Raw genomic sequence first — 13,987 nt, 5'->3', positions numbered from 1 at the left:
CGTGGAAAAGTTTTGCTTTACTCTTACTTTTCATAAAGGTTAAAATTGGTGTTGAGTTCCTTTAAAAAAAGATTAACGTCAGTGTCTGTAAGAAAATGAATAGGAAACCTATCCTCAGAGGCTCCACCGCACAACAGCTTTAGTTGTTAGAGACACTGAAAACACAAAGCTTTGTTCAGTTATCAGAATATAACTGACTTTAATATTCACAAAAAACACATTTTATTCAGAACACTTTGATGAAGGCTCCTAATATAATAATATACTCATTGAACTTTGAGTTTAACACCTGGCCGTGAGTCCCATTGTTGAAGCACAACCTCCTTTTTTGAAACAATGTTAATTAAAGCTTTGATTGTACTTGAGGTTACTTAATGAAAGGCGTGGAGGGGGTTGGAGAAATGGCTTTCATTGTTTGAAGCAGGACATATGTGTTGGACCAGCAGCGGACACTTAGGTAATAATCATCCATAACAGAAAATATTGACCCACAGTTCCAACCTGCAGTAACTAACTGTCTGTCTTTATTGGAGAGCACATTGTGTTCATTCAGTATTATTTACCACGAGAACAAGTACTTTATGCCTATAGCTTATTGTTTTATTCTTTTTAAATAATCAGTTCAGTCTATGCATGAAGGATACAGGATTTGTTCCTCTGATCCATAATTCTGCATAACAACAAAGATGCAACATTGTTGTTGCATTTCAGAGAATTAAATTAAAGCTAACTGAAAAGCCTCTTACAGTAAACACCTGCTGTCCTCTTCCTGCTTTTTCTTTCAGTGATAACCATCAACATTAAGCCAGTTTTAATTAATCTAAATTTCATATATGATACATTTAATACAGCATGAACTGTATAATTAACTTTAATCCTCAATCCACAAAATGAATAATAACTGGCATGCAAAGCCAACACCGCATCGAATGCCTGTTTATGATTCAAATTGTACGTCTATAGGTGCACGCAATGTGTGCGGCACGTGTTTGATATGTAAGTACACACATGCACATGAGTCCTTTTCCATTTGAAAGGTGATCGGAGGGACTTGAACGTCCATCATTGTCGCTCACACCTCTCCATTATTCATCCCATAACTTCACCTCCAACACTTTCAACAGAGCTCTGCAAACATACCATACACATGTGTCTCATTATTATTCATGCTGTTTAAGCTTTAACATCAAATGTTCTATAAATACCTCCCTCCTCTCTGTCGTTTCCACATACACATATACAGTAGTTGTACACATGCACTTATCCTACACACACACTTATTATCTGCTCTCTCCAACTCTCTCTCTTTGTTAGTTGTCTCCCATTTCTCTCTGATCAGCAGCATACAGCTCTGCAGGGAGGAGATAAAGAGTATTTTTCTTCTTCTTCTTCTTCTTCATCTTCTGCATCCTTCAGCTCTGAAAACCCTCCCCCCACCACATCTCCTATCCTTCACACCAGCTTGTGGGGACTGAACTGGAGAAGGGAGATGCACCACAACAGTAGTAGGAGAAGATGAGAAGAAGATAGGAATGCAAGGCGTGTTGGTGATTTTGTAACAGCCGCTATTACTGCTGCTTGGATTCACGCCAAAAATAGGTTTGATTGGCCACGAGAACTGAGTGCCCCTCCGACCTCCGCGGGGTTGGTAGAATGATGGAGGGTGTGAAAGGTTGAGGGAGGGAGATGGGAGTAAAAGCCAAGAATGGAGGGAGGGCAGAGTCTCATTTGTGAGATCTGATCGGTAAAACCAAAACTCAGAAGACAGTGTAGGAAGAAGAACATGTGGCCCACACTGGAGCATGAGGTACACGTCACATCGTTGCATTGTTAGTCCTCCAGATGTGTTTGGTGTGATATTTAATATATGCAGGCTTTATTTGTTACAGAGATATAGTCTTTGAAGAGACAGGGATGACATAATTCCCTCAAGAGCCACTGGAGCCAGCAGGGTGCCTCACTATAGGATAAATAGTTTGATAATATTCTCCTCCTGGGAGCAGCATGATTGGAGGATGTATAATGATCCTCCAATCAAACCAGCAGTGGATGGTAACTCATAGACCTCCTCCTCCTCCTCCTCCTGTAATTGGTCTGTAGGCTCTGTTCATGGATGAACGCGCCCCCGTGTGGCGGGCAGGAGAAGTTCGGCCGCTGCGGGGAGTTTAAAAGCCCCGGCTGAGGAGAAGCTGCCCACAGAACTGAGGAGCTGCACACCGGGAAAAGTTTACCTCGAACTATTACGCTCGACTAAAAGGAGGGAGAAACAGCAAAGATGGCAACTCACACACAGCAGACGCCCCACCTGCACCTGGCTGAGATCACCGCGGCGCAGTTCATCGACATCTGGAAACATTTTGACGCAGACGGTCAGTGCGCGCGCGTGTCCACCAGTCTGATGACTGTGGCATCAATTGACTGATCAATTAGTATCTATTAGAAGATACATATATAATTGCGATGTGCGTGTTTTTAGAATAATATTTTTTATTTCGTTTATTGTGTTTTAAATCATTTTGTTTCCTGTGAGGGTTTACATGTTCTCATAATAAATAGTTTTTCCAGTGAAAGGCTTGTTTAGAAATCCGCAGCATGAACAATATTACAGCTTATTACTTAAGACAAGAGATAGCCAATTCACTCAAGCTGTATGGAAAGTGAATGTTACCTATACACATATTTTATATTTCAGTGTTAAGTTTTCAACTTGATTTAAAATGCATATTTGGTGTGCTGCAGTTAACTGCTCAGCAATGCAGTTCAATGGCATCACATCCTGAAATATATATATTTTGTGTGTGTGAGTTTGTCTGTGATTTAAAAATCTGTCATTGACGTTGTATTTTAGAATCTGATGAGAAATAAGACTCAGAGTTAAGTGAGTGAGGATGAAGAAGAGGGGGAGATGGGGGAGGGATGAACGGATGCAAATGAGGGAGAACGAGAGAGAGGGATGGGGGGCGGTGTGTGTGTGTGTGTGTGTGTGGGGGGGGGGGGTAGAGAAAAGGTAAGAGAGAGGAGAGGACGATGCCTCTGAATCTAAGAGCTTACTGAGAATGAACTGGGGGATGGAAACTGTGTATGTGTGTGTGTGTGTATGTGTGTGTGTGTTTGTTAGCAATACTACATTATAAATGTATGCTAATATGTGTAGTTTATATACATGATATACAGATGGAGTTAAATTGAAGAAATCATTTCATGCTTCATCCAATCACAGTTAGGGCCGAAACGATTAGTCTATAAATCAGTTGTTGATCAACTGTTTTGTAAGTGTTTGTAGAGCATTCGGCGTACTTCCTTTTTGTCATTTTTAGACCAACCATGTTGTTTTCCTCAACCTAAATAAGTGGGATTGTTGCCTGAACCTAAGCAAGTGTTGTTGGTTGAATTCACAACCCTAACCTTTTCTTTACTAAGACCAGTGACACCAAGCATCAGTGCTGCTGACTGTGCTGTGTTGGAATGAGAAGATGTTGGCTCTACCCTCTCTGTACTAAGCCCCTCCCACCAGACACGCTTCATACGGGTTACTGTATGTGCTATGTTCTCAAGATATAATGGTCTTCATGGGACGAAGCGCTCTGCGCTCTTTTCTTCCAGAGAAAACTGCTCTATCGTCACACGCCATAAATTCATACAATCTTTCCAACCACTGGATTTGTAATGAACTGCAACAAACTGTAGCCTCTCTGTGCTTTTATTGCTTGCTAACAATCGATATTACATTTATCCATTTTATAGCCTAATGCCTCGTCGTACTCCTGCGGTTATTTTGGTGAAAGTATCTCAAAGGTCGTCATGTTTTCTGGGCTTTTTGTGGGCCTGTAAAGTCCTTTGAGGCGAAGCGTTTCAGAGATGGAGAGGAAATGTCTCTGAAACACTTGACCGATATTGTTAGACTCTTTTTGACAGTCCGTCTTCCTTTTGTGGGTTGGTGTGCGATGGGGGCAGTTGTTGGCAATGATAGCATAGCAACATTTCCTGCAAGATATATTGCTGTTGAATTACGCTTTCACCTCAGGGACTTTAATGTGAATCTGCATCCACGGATCAGCCAATAGTAACGCCCACTTTCTGTTGTGACCTGTGATTGGGCAAATCTTCCAGTCATGAGCTAGATTTCCTAAGGCCTGAAAACAGGTGCAGATGTTTAGTTAACTTTCAGACCACTTGAATAACAATAGACTGGAAGGATATTATTTTTTAGTGGATTAAAATATAATGTATTGTATCTTGTGAAGTATAAGACTGAAGTCACCATAACAATGGAAATCCTCCAATAACAAAAATAAAAAAATTGTACTTTAGTTCAGTTTTAAGTACATTTGCTAACATACAATATAACCAATGGCAGCAGGTCTGAGGTCTGAAAGCAGCCATGTTGAGAAAGTAGCCATACTGTCTCCCTATGAGCCACTTCACAAATTGAAGGATTATTTTCTTAAGCCATTCAGAAAGAGCTCTAACCTCTACCGTTAAACCATTTCCATCCTCATCCCATACATTTAGTTTCATCAAACCGTTTAGCCTGACAGCACAGGAGTATGCTACAGAAATCAGACAAACACTTTTGGTTTGTTTTGACCATAAGCATGCTTTGAGCCCAAGGACCCAACTTCTAACTGTGATCAGTGATGATGGATCAGAAAATCTTTTTTTTTTACAGATGTAACGATTTTGAAAGGTGCAGAAAAACAATGTCGTCCGGCAATGTAATGGGGAAAAAGCAGATAGTTAGTATAAATGGGCCAAGTGGTCAATGGGGTTACGTATTCTGCTGAGGGGCATCACCCTCGTTGTAATGCAGGTGAAGAAAATACCGCCACCAATGTTCCCAGTCTGATAGGTAGATTCATTGAGTGAACAACTATAAAGACAAATTCAAACGTATCTTCGACTTTTGAATCATATCATATAGAAAATGATTGATCCAGGGGAATAGAGGCTTGTACCTCACCACAGGAATAGTCTCTCTCAAGGTACACACCACTAAACACTGTTGGTGATGGTTTGCTGTTGGCTAAGAAAGCATCATAGCAGCAACTGGCTAATAATTCATTATTCACATCTCATGGTCCACTCTGCTAACGCCGAGTCGTATTTACCATGTGTAATACTGACCTCAGCTTCTTCCCCCGGTTCCTTGACAACAGCTGCAGCGCGGCAGTGTACAACTGGACCGTAGCTTCTCTTAGCTGCAGGCAAAAGGATCCTTTTTGTCGTTTTCAGTCACTACGAGTTCGGCAGCTGGATTGTTTGCGAGGTGCCGTTGAGCAATTAGCAGTCGAGCTGTGTTTCAAAATGTTTTGGGAATTCGAGGGTTGCATCTGCTCAGAAGGCATTGTGCAGTGGTGCGCTCCATGTGGCAGCTGAGTTTTGTATTGCAACTAAACTCTGGCAGTAAGCCCCAATGAACTGAGAATACCGCTACTTATGAGGCTTTATTACAAGTTATAGGATTTGACCACAATCGTACTTGTGACGATCTCCGGAACGTTTCCACCAAGAGGTTGACCTTTGTGGCTCTGAGTTAAATATCTTGACGATATATTTATATCAATTACTTTTTTCTTTGTCAAACCTGAACTCTTTTTGCGTTTGTGTTATATAACGTGATGAAGTGAGGGAGTACTGTACTCACCCACTCAAGCTCCGAGTGTCACCTCTGTCACGTTAGTCTGCCTTGTTTTCACGCCAAAAGCTTTCTGTCCGTGCAGTGATTTGTTTATCTCTAAAACAGCAGCTCAGCCAAAGCCCAGATGGTGACAGGGAGCACCGATCAAATATCGTGTGCAAATAAATCACAAGGCGGGGAAACCAGAGGTTGGGTGGGGGGAGGTGAGGGAGAAAATCATCAGAAAGTGCAGGAGATGAGAGGATAAGAGATTAAGAGATGAAGAGGGGGGCAGGGGGGGATCTCTGCATGTTATTCTGTACATACAGCTGTGTTTGATCTGGAATTGAAGTAACAATTCTATTAATGTTTTTTCATATCATAAATGGCACGAACACACACACTCACACTCACACTCACACACACGCACACCACCACCAACACTGCTAGGACTGGACAGATGGGGCTCATTCTTCTGATTAAAAAGAGAGCTCTGGATGTCCTACATGCTCACCACTCTGACTTGTAGGAAACCAGTGGAGTAAATTATTGTATTAAAATCATCCCCAGTCATGTGACTGTCATAAAACGTACAATTCAGTGGGGACAGAATGCCCCAATAAGCATCAATCTGAATGCACACTTTCACCCTCTGAGGCAAGAAACACTCATTATACTGCTTACACGCAGCTACAATGGCCTCGTGTGGCCCTTTTCCGTCACTGAATCTCCACAATACACAAATGCCAATTTGGCCCGAGATGTATGAAAGTGAATCCATGAGCTTGTTTTCATCAAAGTCAGCTTTCAATTAAAAGTTTTTAGCTGTGCAGAAATTATATAAGACATGTGAACCTTATTTTACTGTGTTGTAGATCTTCATGCTTCACTCAAGACATGAATTGACCGTTTGTATACAAGGCTAAACCAACCAAAATTGAAATACAGCTGTGAATAAGCATGTACGTTTTGCATAAACTACTTACTTAGAGCCAATCACAGAGGACATGAGATCAGACTAGCACTCAAGGTTAAGCAACTGTAAGGACCCGTATTGACCTTTAATCCACATCCACAGTCTTTAATCGAACTTTTGAACAGTCACTAAAGCTTCTTTACATAATTTGTGCTAAATTAATTAATTTTCTCTGCTGCCCCACAGGAAATGGTTACATTGAAGGGAAGGAGCTGGAGAACTTCTTCAAGGAGCTGGAGATCGCAAGGCGAGGAGGAGGCGTGGTGAGTGTGTACATTTACCCAAAGTGATCAATCCGCCATTTGACAAAATAGAATATGGATAAACAAGTCATAGTTAACAACGTTTCCTCACTATCTCGATTTGAATTTTATTTCAGCCGTATTATAAACATAATGTCCCGGGCTTGGGCATGTTTTGAACGTTTTTTTCTTCAGTATATGCAGTATTCAGTATACGCATCGTCTTTGATCTTTGCAGGATCCTACACATGCTACGTTCAAAGAAAAGATGAACGAGTTCATGGCCAAATTTGACAAGAACTCTGATGGGAGGATTGAGATGTCAGAGGTGAGAACTCACTGAAAACCACCTTTAGTGGTTGAGACACTTTCAGCACATCCACCTGGTGTGGCTCTAGCTTTTATTGTGTAGAATAACCCTTTCTCTGTTCCTAATATCTTTTCTGTGTCTTCGCTGCATATCTTTAATCTGGAATAATATTCATTATGTCTCTTTTTAGTTGGCTCAGCTTCTGCCCACAGAGGAAAACTTCCTGCTCTGTTTCAGAGAGTTTGTGGGATCCAGCGCAGAGTTTATGGCTGTAAGTTTGTATCTATTCATATTGGTCTATTTTTTATAACCTTATTTACGGTTTTATTTATTTATAACTATATTTATTAACTATAGAGTAGTATACAACTGATTCAATTTCATGATTGTAAAGAATTTAGATTTTACAATGGATCAAAAGGACACTTTAGCCTTCTTCTTTTCCTGTTTATCTTGAAAAACATTGTTTACAGAATAATTGCATAACTTTATTTTTCCCACTTACCCGTTTTAAACTTAAATTTCCCCACGAATGCCTCAAGTCAGCAGCGGCGTCTGAGAGACACGTTCAGCTGCCTCGACCACTCCTTTTGTTTCCCTGCCAAGTTCTGACGCCTGTTTCTTGTGAAAACAGTCCAGTAAGGGGGTGCATTTTTAATTTAAAGCCTTGGTGATAAACATGTTCGAAGTTGTACTTGAAACAAGGCTTCATTTAATATTTTGGTTCTGACAGCATAAAGCTGAATTAAATTGTTTTCCGTCATAAATACTTATACAAAATTGGAGCATTTTCAGTGAAGCAGTTACTATCAACCCAAACATGAACTTTAATCTTAAATAGTTCTCTGATCACTCTAAATCAAAGACAGTAGGACCTTTAAACAGACAGGATTTAACGCCTTGCCAGCGAGAAAACAGTTGCATATTTAACTATATCTTTGTCTTTGGTTGCATATGTTGAAATAATTCAAAAGAAACGTCGAGGCATCGAACATCTGGTTCACTGTGATTGAAAAGAAGCACACACGCTTGGTGTACTCTTGGGTTGGGCTGATGTTCAGGCTTCAGTGGTGTGATGTTCAGGCTGCTCTGTGTGTTGAAGCTATTCTCAGACAGCAATACATTATGAATGGAGCACAGCTTTCTGCAGGGGAAAGGCAGTGAGTGCTGGAGGGCTTTAGGTATCTATCTTTAATAAGGACTTTGACAAATTCTATATTTACACAATGTCAGATGACAACCTGGTACCGGTTGTCATTTCTCTTTTCTGACTTTTTGTGTGTAAATCAGGTAATATATTGAACGAATGTGGGCATGTTTTCCTTATACTGGTTGTTGCATGTTTTCTGACCTCTACTGAAACGACGCTCCTCTTCTCCTGCAGGCCTGGCGGAGGTACGACACCGACCGCAGTGGATACATCGAGTCCGATGAGCTGAAGGTAAAACACAATATGCCAAACTCTGCAAGAAAGAGCATATTAATGTAGAATCATTTGAAGTGGATGCTAAATAGGCTGCATCGCTGGTCTGACAGCGCTCTCACTGAGAGGTGTGCATTTAGAATATCGAAACAAAAAAGAGAACATCGAATAAATGTGTGTGAATGTATGTGCACATTTCTCTTTTGTCAACACACCAGACCTTAGTTTAGATGATGAGTAGCTTCCGGGTAATGCCAGTGCTATAATTGGTGCTAATGTCTCTGCTAATGGAGCTACTCTGAACCTGCACACGTGTGTAATACTCTCCATTGAAAAACCAAACCACCGAGCACATTTAAAAACAAAACAATTTGCTTGCTTTCACATTCTGAGCTCTGTTGACAGCGTCAACACCATTCATAGTCACAGTAGCTGCATCATAACGACATCATATCATCTGATCTCTAACGGATAGTTTTTTCATTCTCTCTTCAGGGCTTCCTGTCCGACCTGCTGAAGAAGGCTAACAGAGACTACGACGACAAGAAGCTTAACGAGTACACGCAGACAATTGTGAGTATCATCAGGCACAGAACGTGTGTTTTCAACTTGTGCACACTCAACATTATAATTGCAAGACTCCAGTCTTTAAAGAGTTGTATCAGACTTTTCACTTTGGAACCATGTTATCCTACGTATTCATATTTATATCAACAGTAGAGTGCAGCCATATATATTTTAGTCTCAATGCCATTTAAAAAAAGAAAAGTACTGTATTTTAACTATGCCTTATTTATTAAATGATTCTTCAACATTCTCAGTGGCTCTACAAATGAACATAATCAGTACTAGTGAAGAATATGTTTATTCTGGGGAATTGCGGAGGCTCACATACACACATTTGGATATGAGGATAAGAATTTAAAAAGTGTATCTTAGTGTAGAAAGTGTCTGACAACCATGCTGCTATGTATTTGTTGTCCCGGATATATATATATATATATATATATACAGGAATACATTACAGCTATTCCCATATGTTCAAAAGGTAGCACCTGGCTGCTACATTTCTACATAATGTAATAAAGAATAAATAACAACCCTGAAGGCTTTAATTTACATTTGATACGCTGAACAACATGAATGCCTGTGTTCACCCTCCAGCTCTCCTGAAGTGCTGATACATCACTTTACACTCTCACTTGCTGCCATTTAAACACGCGCGACAGCTCTTACCTTCAGACCTCCTGTTTTCTCTGACGAGTTCTTTTCTCTCTGTGCAGCTGACGATGTTCGATCTGAATGGCGACGGTAAACTGGGCCTTTCTGAGATGGCGAGGTGAGTGTGTCTCTTCTTCTTCTTCTTCTTCTGTGTGTGTACATTTTTAAAGGACGACATCAAGATTAAACCTTCCTTTTTGTTTAATTGCAGGCTCTTGCCAGTCCAGGAAAATTTCCTGATGAAGTTTGAGGTAACATTACTCTCAAATTGATTTCAGGCTTAAAGTCACAACTACTCAGCAGCTGTCCCTCTGATGTTGATAAATTAGACAATACCGGGGATTAGGAACAATTCCACATTATTAGATTCACTAAGAGGAGGATTATTTTTCATCAAAATACTCAATGGATATATGGGTCATCGACACAAATTTGTATGAACGTACATAAATCCTTTAGGAATTAGACATTACAACATTTCATTTAAAACATGTTAGGCTACTCTTATCTGTCTGGAAAAATATGTTATCTTCAATTTAACCCGTTTAAATAATTTGTATTTGCATCTTCATGAAACTAGCTTATCTCCATGCATAGTTTCATGTATATTCTGAGTTGGAAGACATATTTTAGGGAATAAATATGTAAACCATTCATAGTTCAACATTTGTAGCACAAAGAAAATGCTAATCGACGTACATGAACATCTTGAATATGTTTGGTCATGTATGTTGCCATACATGCTAGCTTGCTACAGCAGATCAACAATTCCTTTCAGCGGATTAGTTAGGATTAACTCCACTCTAGTCCCAGTTATCATCATCTGCATGGATTATTATCAGTTCTGGATCTGATGGGGCTTTTACCGTTCTCTCGAAATACCATGCACTTTCTAACAATTTCCCCTGTTTCCTCTCTTTCTTTTACAAAGGGGATCAACCTCACAGTTAAAGAATTTGACTCCCTCTTCACCATCTTTGATAAGGTGAGCACAGCATGTGTCTGTTGTCTTATTCTATATGTGTGTTATTTTATATGCATTTTGTGTGTGTTTGTGCTGGACGGTCCGATGTTAAGAAACAGTTACATTTCCATGTTGTCAATGAAGCTGCATTTGAGCGATCACACATTACCTCTTATTTATACTTTGACTTATATTTCCATGTGATATCACGTCTAACAACAGGTGTTTAATTATGAGCTTTGATCGCCTCTTTAGTCCAATAACTTCTTTCTGAGTTTTTATGATATTTTAGAGACATTCATGGTGCACAATGGATGAATCCTAATGACTTCTAAATTTCTCAACAACTTATGGTTTGATTGCCATGAAATTTGGTCGCCAAATTCATGTCTCCCTCATGATTAAATGTCATAACTTGGGTGATCCCCTGACTTTTTTTTATCCAACATCATCATCAGGTCAAACATTTGAATGTATCCAGTACCTTATCTAGCAAAGCTAATGACTAAATATTAGCATGCTAACATGCTAAACCACGACTGTAAATAGTATTATAGCCGTTAGCTCAAAGAGCTGCTGGTACGTCTGCAGACTCTATTTTGTTATTTGCTGTTATAATTCTGACCTCTCGTTTTGTCTCCCACCAGGATGGCAACGGGTATATTGATGAGCAGGAGCTGGATGATCTGCTGAAGGACCTCTGCGACAAGAACAAAATGGTAATGAATAGTTAGCCCATTGATTGATCTGTTCAGATTACTTTTCTACTCTCCAAATATAGAGCAGAGATGGAACAGCTGCCTGAGACGCCGCGCACTGGACTGCATGTTCCGTCCACAGATGACTTTGCGCCTGCATGATTTTCTGTGCCCTTGTTCCTTTTGTGGCAGGACGTGAACCGCGAGGACACTAAAGGACTGGTGGGGTACAAGAAGAGCATCATGGCTCTATCCGATGGAGGGAAACTGTACCGCACCGAGCTGGAAATCGTCCTCTGCCGGGACTCCACGCTGTGAGCTCCTTGCCTGGGACCCTGCCGTCCTCCCCCACTGCCTCCTCCTTCCTACCTCCTGATGTAACCTGGTGCATGTGTGACCCTTAACCTCGCTTCACCACTTAGAGTGAAAACAAAAGTGCTCCTGAGAGCACACGGCGTACCGCTGGCCCTGCTACTTTAGCTTTGTACCCCTCTGAGTTGTGTTTCTTTTTTTGGGATCTTAAAAGGCAGTTCCACAGTGATGGAGCCATAGCAACGACTTCAGGAATATACTGTGTATTAATTCTTTTGACTTCCCGTTTTTATTATGCATTTTTTTTACGTTCACCTTATATCTATATGTTTCTCTCCCAATGAATTTTAAATGAATACTTTTGTTTTGTAGCATCTGTTTATGTATTTGCATTTATATAATATAATCTTATTTGATGAGGCTTGTACTGTTCTATCAAAGATATTGAGAGAATGAATAAATATACGATAACAACTCCTGTCCCAGTTATTCTCTTGAATTATATCTTCATACCTTCATCTAAACAATGTGCAGTTACACCTCAGATATCAGGAGGATCTCTCCAACTGGGCCACAGCCTCCACTGAGTTTTATCTCCTAAAAAATGATTTGCCCCACTCAGAGAGTTATGTTGTTCCGGTGAAGATTACAGCTTCAGTACAGATGCCCAGAGCAAATGTTTTCTCCAGAGGGTTCCACCTTCACTTTCTAATCTCCTGGTAACAGAAAGTGTGATGTAGGAAAAGCTTGTGCTGCTTCATTTTTAATAGAGGAGAGTTTTCAAAGCACCAGTGCCACTTTGAGATGAAGTGAGCCGAGTATAGGACGAGCTGAGGGATCCGGGACATCAAATATAGAGCAGCATGGTGGTGGGACTACACAAATCTGTCATGAGAAAAATACGATTGTGTTTAGTGTATTAAAATGAAAGCAGGATTGTTGTTTCAGTTACAATATGTAGAAATTTAGCAACCAGGTGCTACATTTTAAATATATATTAAATATATATATATATATATTCAGGACAACAAATATGTAGCAGCATGGTTGTTGGACTCCTTCTACACTAAGATACCATTTAAATTCATATCCTCATATCCAAATGTGTGTGTACGTGAGCCTTCTCAACTCCCCGGATTAAACATAAATATAGTACCGATAATGTTTGTCTTTATAATGTCTGAATAACAACTTTAGTTTATATATTTACAACTCGCTGAAATTGCAAAAAAGGGCTTTTTCTATTTATTTCTTGAGGAAAGAGAGTGAACACCCCCCCCCCCCTCCCAATACTTCAGCTTCATGGAATCAATTAATGATAAGCTCTTTCATCTTTAATTAAACTCACTATCGTTAAAGCACAACTCTTTCACACACCATCACCACTGCAGCCACACACACACACACAAACAAAACTGTATTCACATCCTTCCGTGAGTGTTCAATGTTAGACACACATACACACAAATACACAATGGCACACAGTGAAACACAGTGAACAGCTGACAAGAGGGGAAAAGAGAGTTATATCCGCTCTGATTCCTTCACACACATCAGTCCTCCTCAGTGAGAGCAAGAAGACAAGCGGGGGAAACAGACAGATGAGAGGCCAACTGTACAGCTGCACACATACGCACACACATGCACACACACATAAACACACACATACACACACTCAGACACACACACACTTTAGTCACTCCTTGATGAGTTATTTGAAGCTAAAAACAGAAGCTGTGCTGGTTGCTTTCATTCAGCTTATCGACGATCAGGATTTTGACCAGTAGCTCAATCAGCAGTGAAACCGTTCACAGATAATAAACATTTATTCTGCATGTGACTCAAAAGACGCCATGATGGTTCTTCGTCATCGTCTTCACATCATACTGTGTGTTCTATTAATGAGGTACTTTAGACCATGTTGGACGAAAGTTGAACTCTGTGCATCGAGGAGATGTTAGTCACTGTTTTCTAAGATATGAATAAGGTTTCTGAGATGTCTGTTGCCCTAGAAATTCTGTGGAGATATTCCAACGCAGTCTAATTGCGTGTCTCTTCTGACGTTCGCTATAGAAGCCACATAAATCACATCGCAGCATCCAATTCATACATTTAAATAAACTATATTAAATGTGTATGTGGGATTCATTGTTTGGTACACCATATAGAGACATGGGATCACACCATTATTTTTTTAGTTCATCTTGGTAGCCCTGAGTAGAAG

The 13,987-nt window shown here is 40.2% G+C and overlaps 1 protein-coding gene across 1 annotated transcript; it reads left to right on the top strand.

Annotated features, from left to right (window-relative positions):
- Positions 1-2,203: 2,203 nt before the first annotated feature.
- LOC130192780 (calretinin-like) lies at positions 2,204-12,237 on the top strand. The gene is made up of 11 exons (XM_056412928.1): positions 2,204-2,369; positions 6,780-6,856; positions 7,074-7,163; positions 7,336-7,416; positions 8,530-8,586; positions 9,064-9,141; positions 9,852-9,907; positions 10,001-10,040; positions 10,721-10,774; positions 11,401-11,472; positions 11,644-12,237. Exons 1-11 carry the CDS (start codon positions 2,276-2,278, stop codon positions 11,767-11,769), a joined length of 825 nt encoding a protein of 274 aa, XP_056268903.1. The 5' UTR covers positions 2,204-2,275; the 3' UTR covers positions 11,770-12,237.
- Positions 12,238-13,987: the final 1,750 nt, after the last annotated feature.

Source organism: Pseudoliparis swirei, chromosome 4, assembly GCF_029220125.1.
Source record: "Pseudoliparis swirei isolate HS2019 ecotype Mariana Trench chromosome 4, NWPU_hadal_v1, whole genome shotgun sequence".
Taxonomy (NCBI): domain Eukaryota; kingdom Metazoa; phylum Chordata; class Actinopteri; order Perciformes; family Liparidae; genus Pseudoliparis; species Pseudoliparis swirei.
The sequence above is the reverse complement of the archived record's forward strand: the minus strand, read 5'-3'. Positions and strand labels throughout refer to the sequence as shown.

Coding starts and splice junctions, on each gene's coding strand:
- LOC130192780 (XM_056412928.1), top strand. CDS start 2,276: ATGGCAACTCACACACAGCAGACGCCCCACCTGCACCTGGCTGAGATC. Junction 7,164..7,335: donor GGAGGATTGAGATGTCAGAG/GTGAGAACTCAC, acceptor GTCTCTTTTTAG/TTGGCTCAGCTTCTGCCCAC. Junction 9,908..10,000: donor GGCCTTTCTGAGATGGCGAG/GTGAGTGTGTCT, acceptor GTTTAATTGCAG/GCTCTTGCCAGTCCAGGAAA.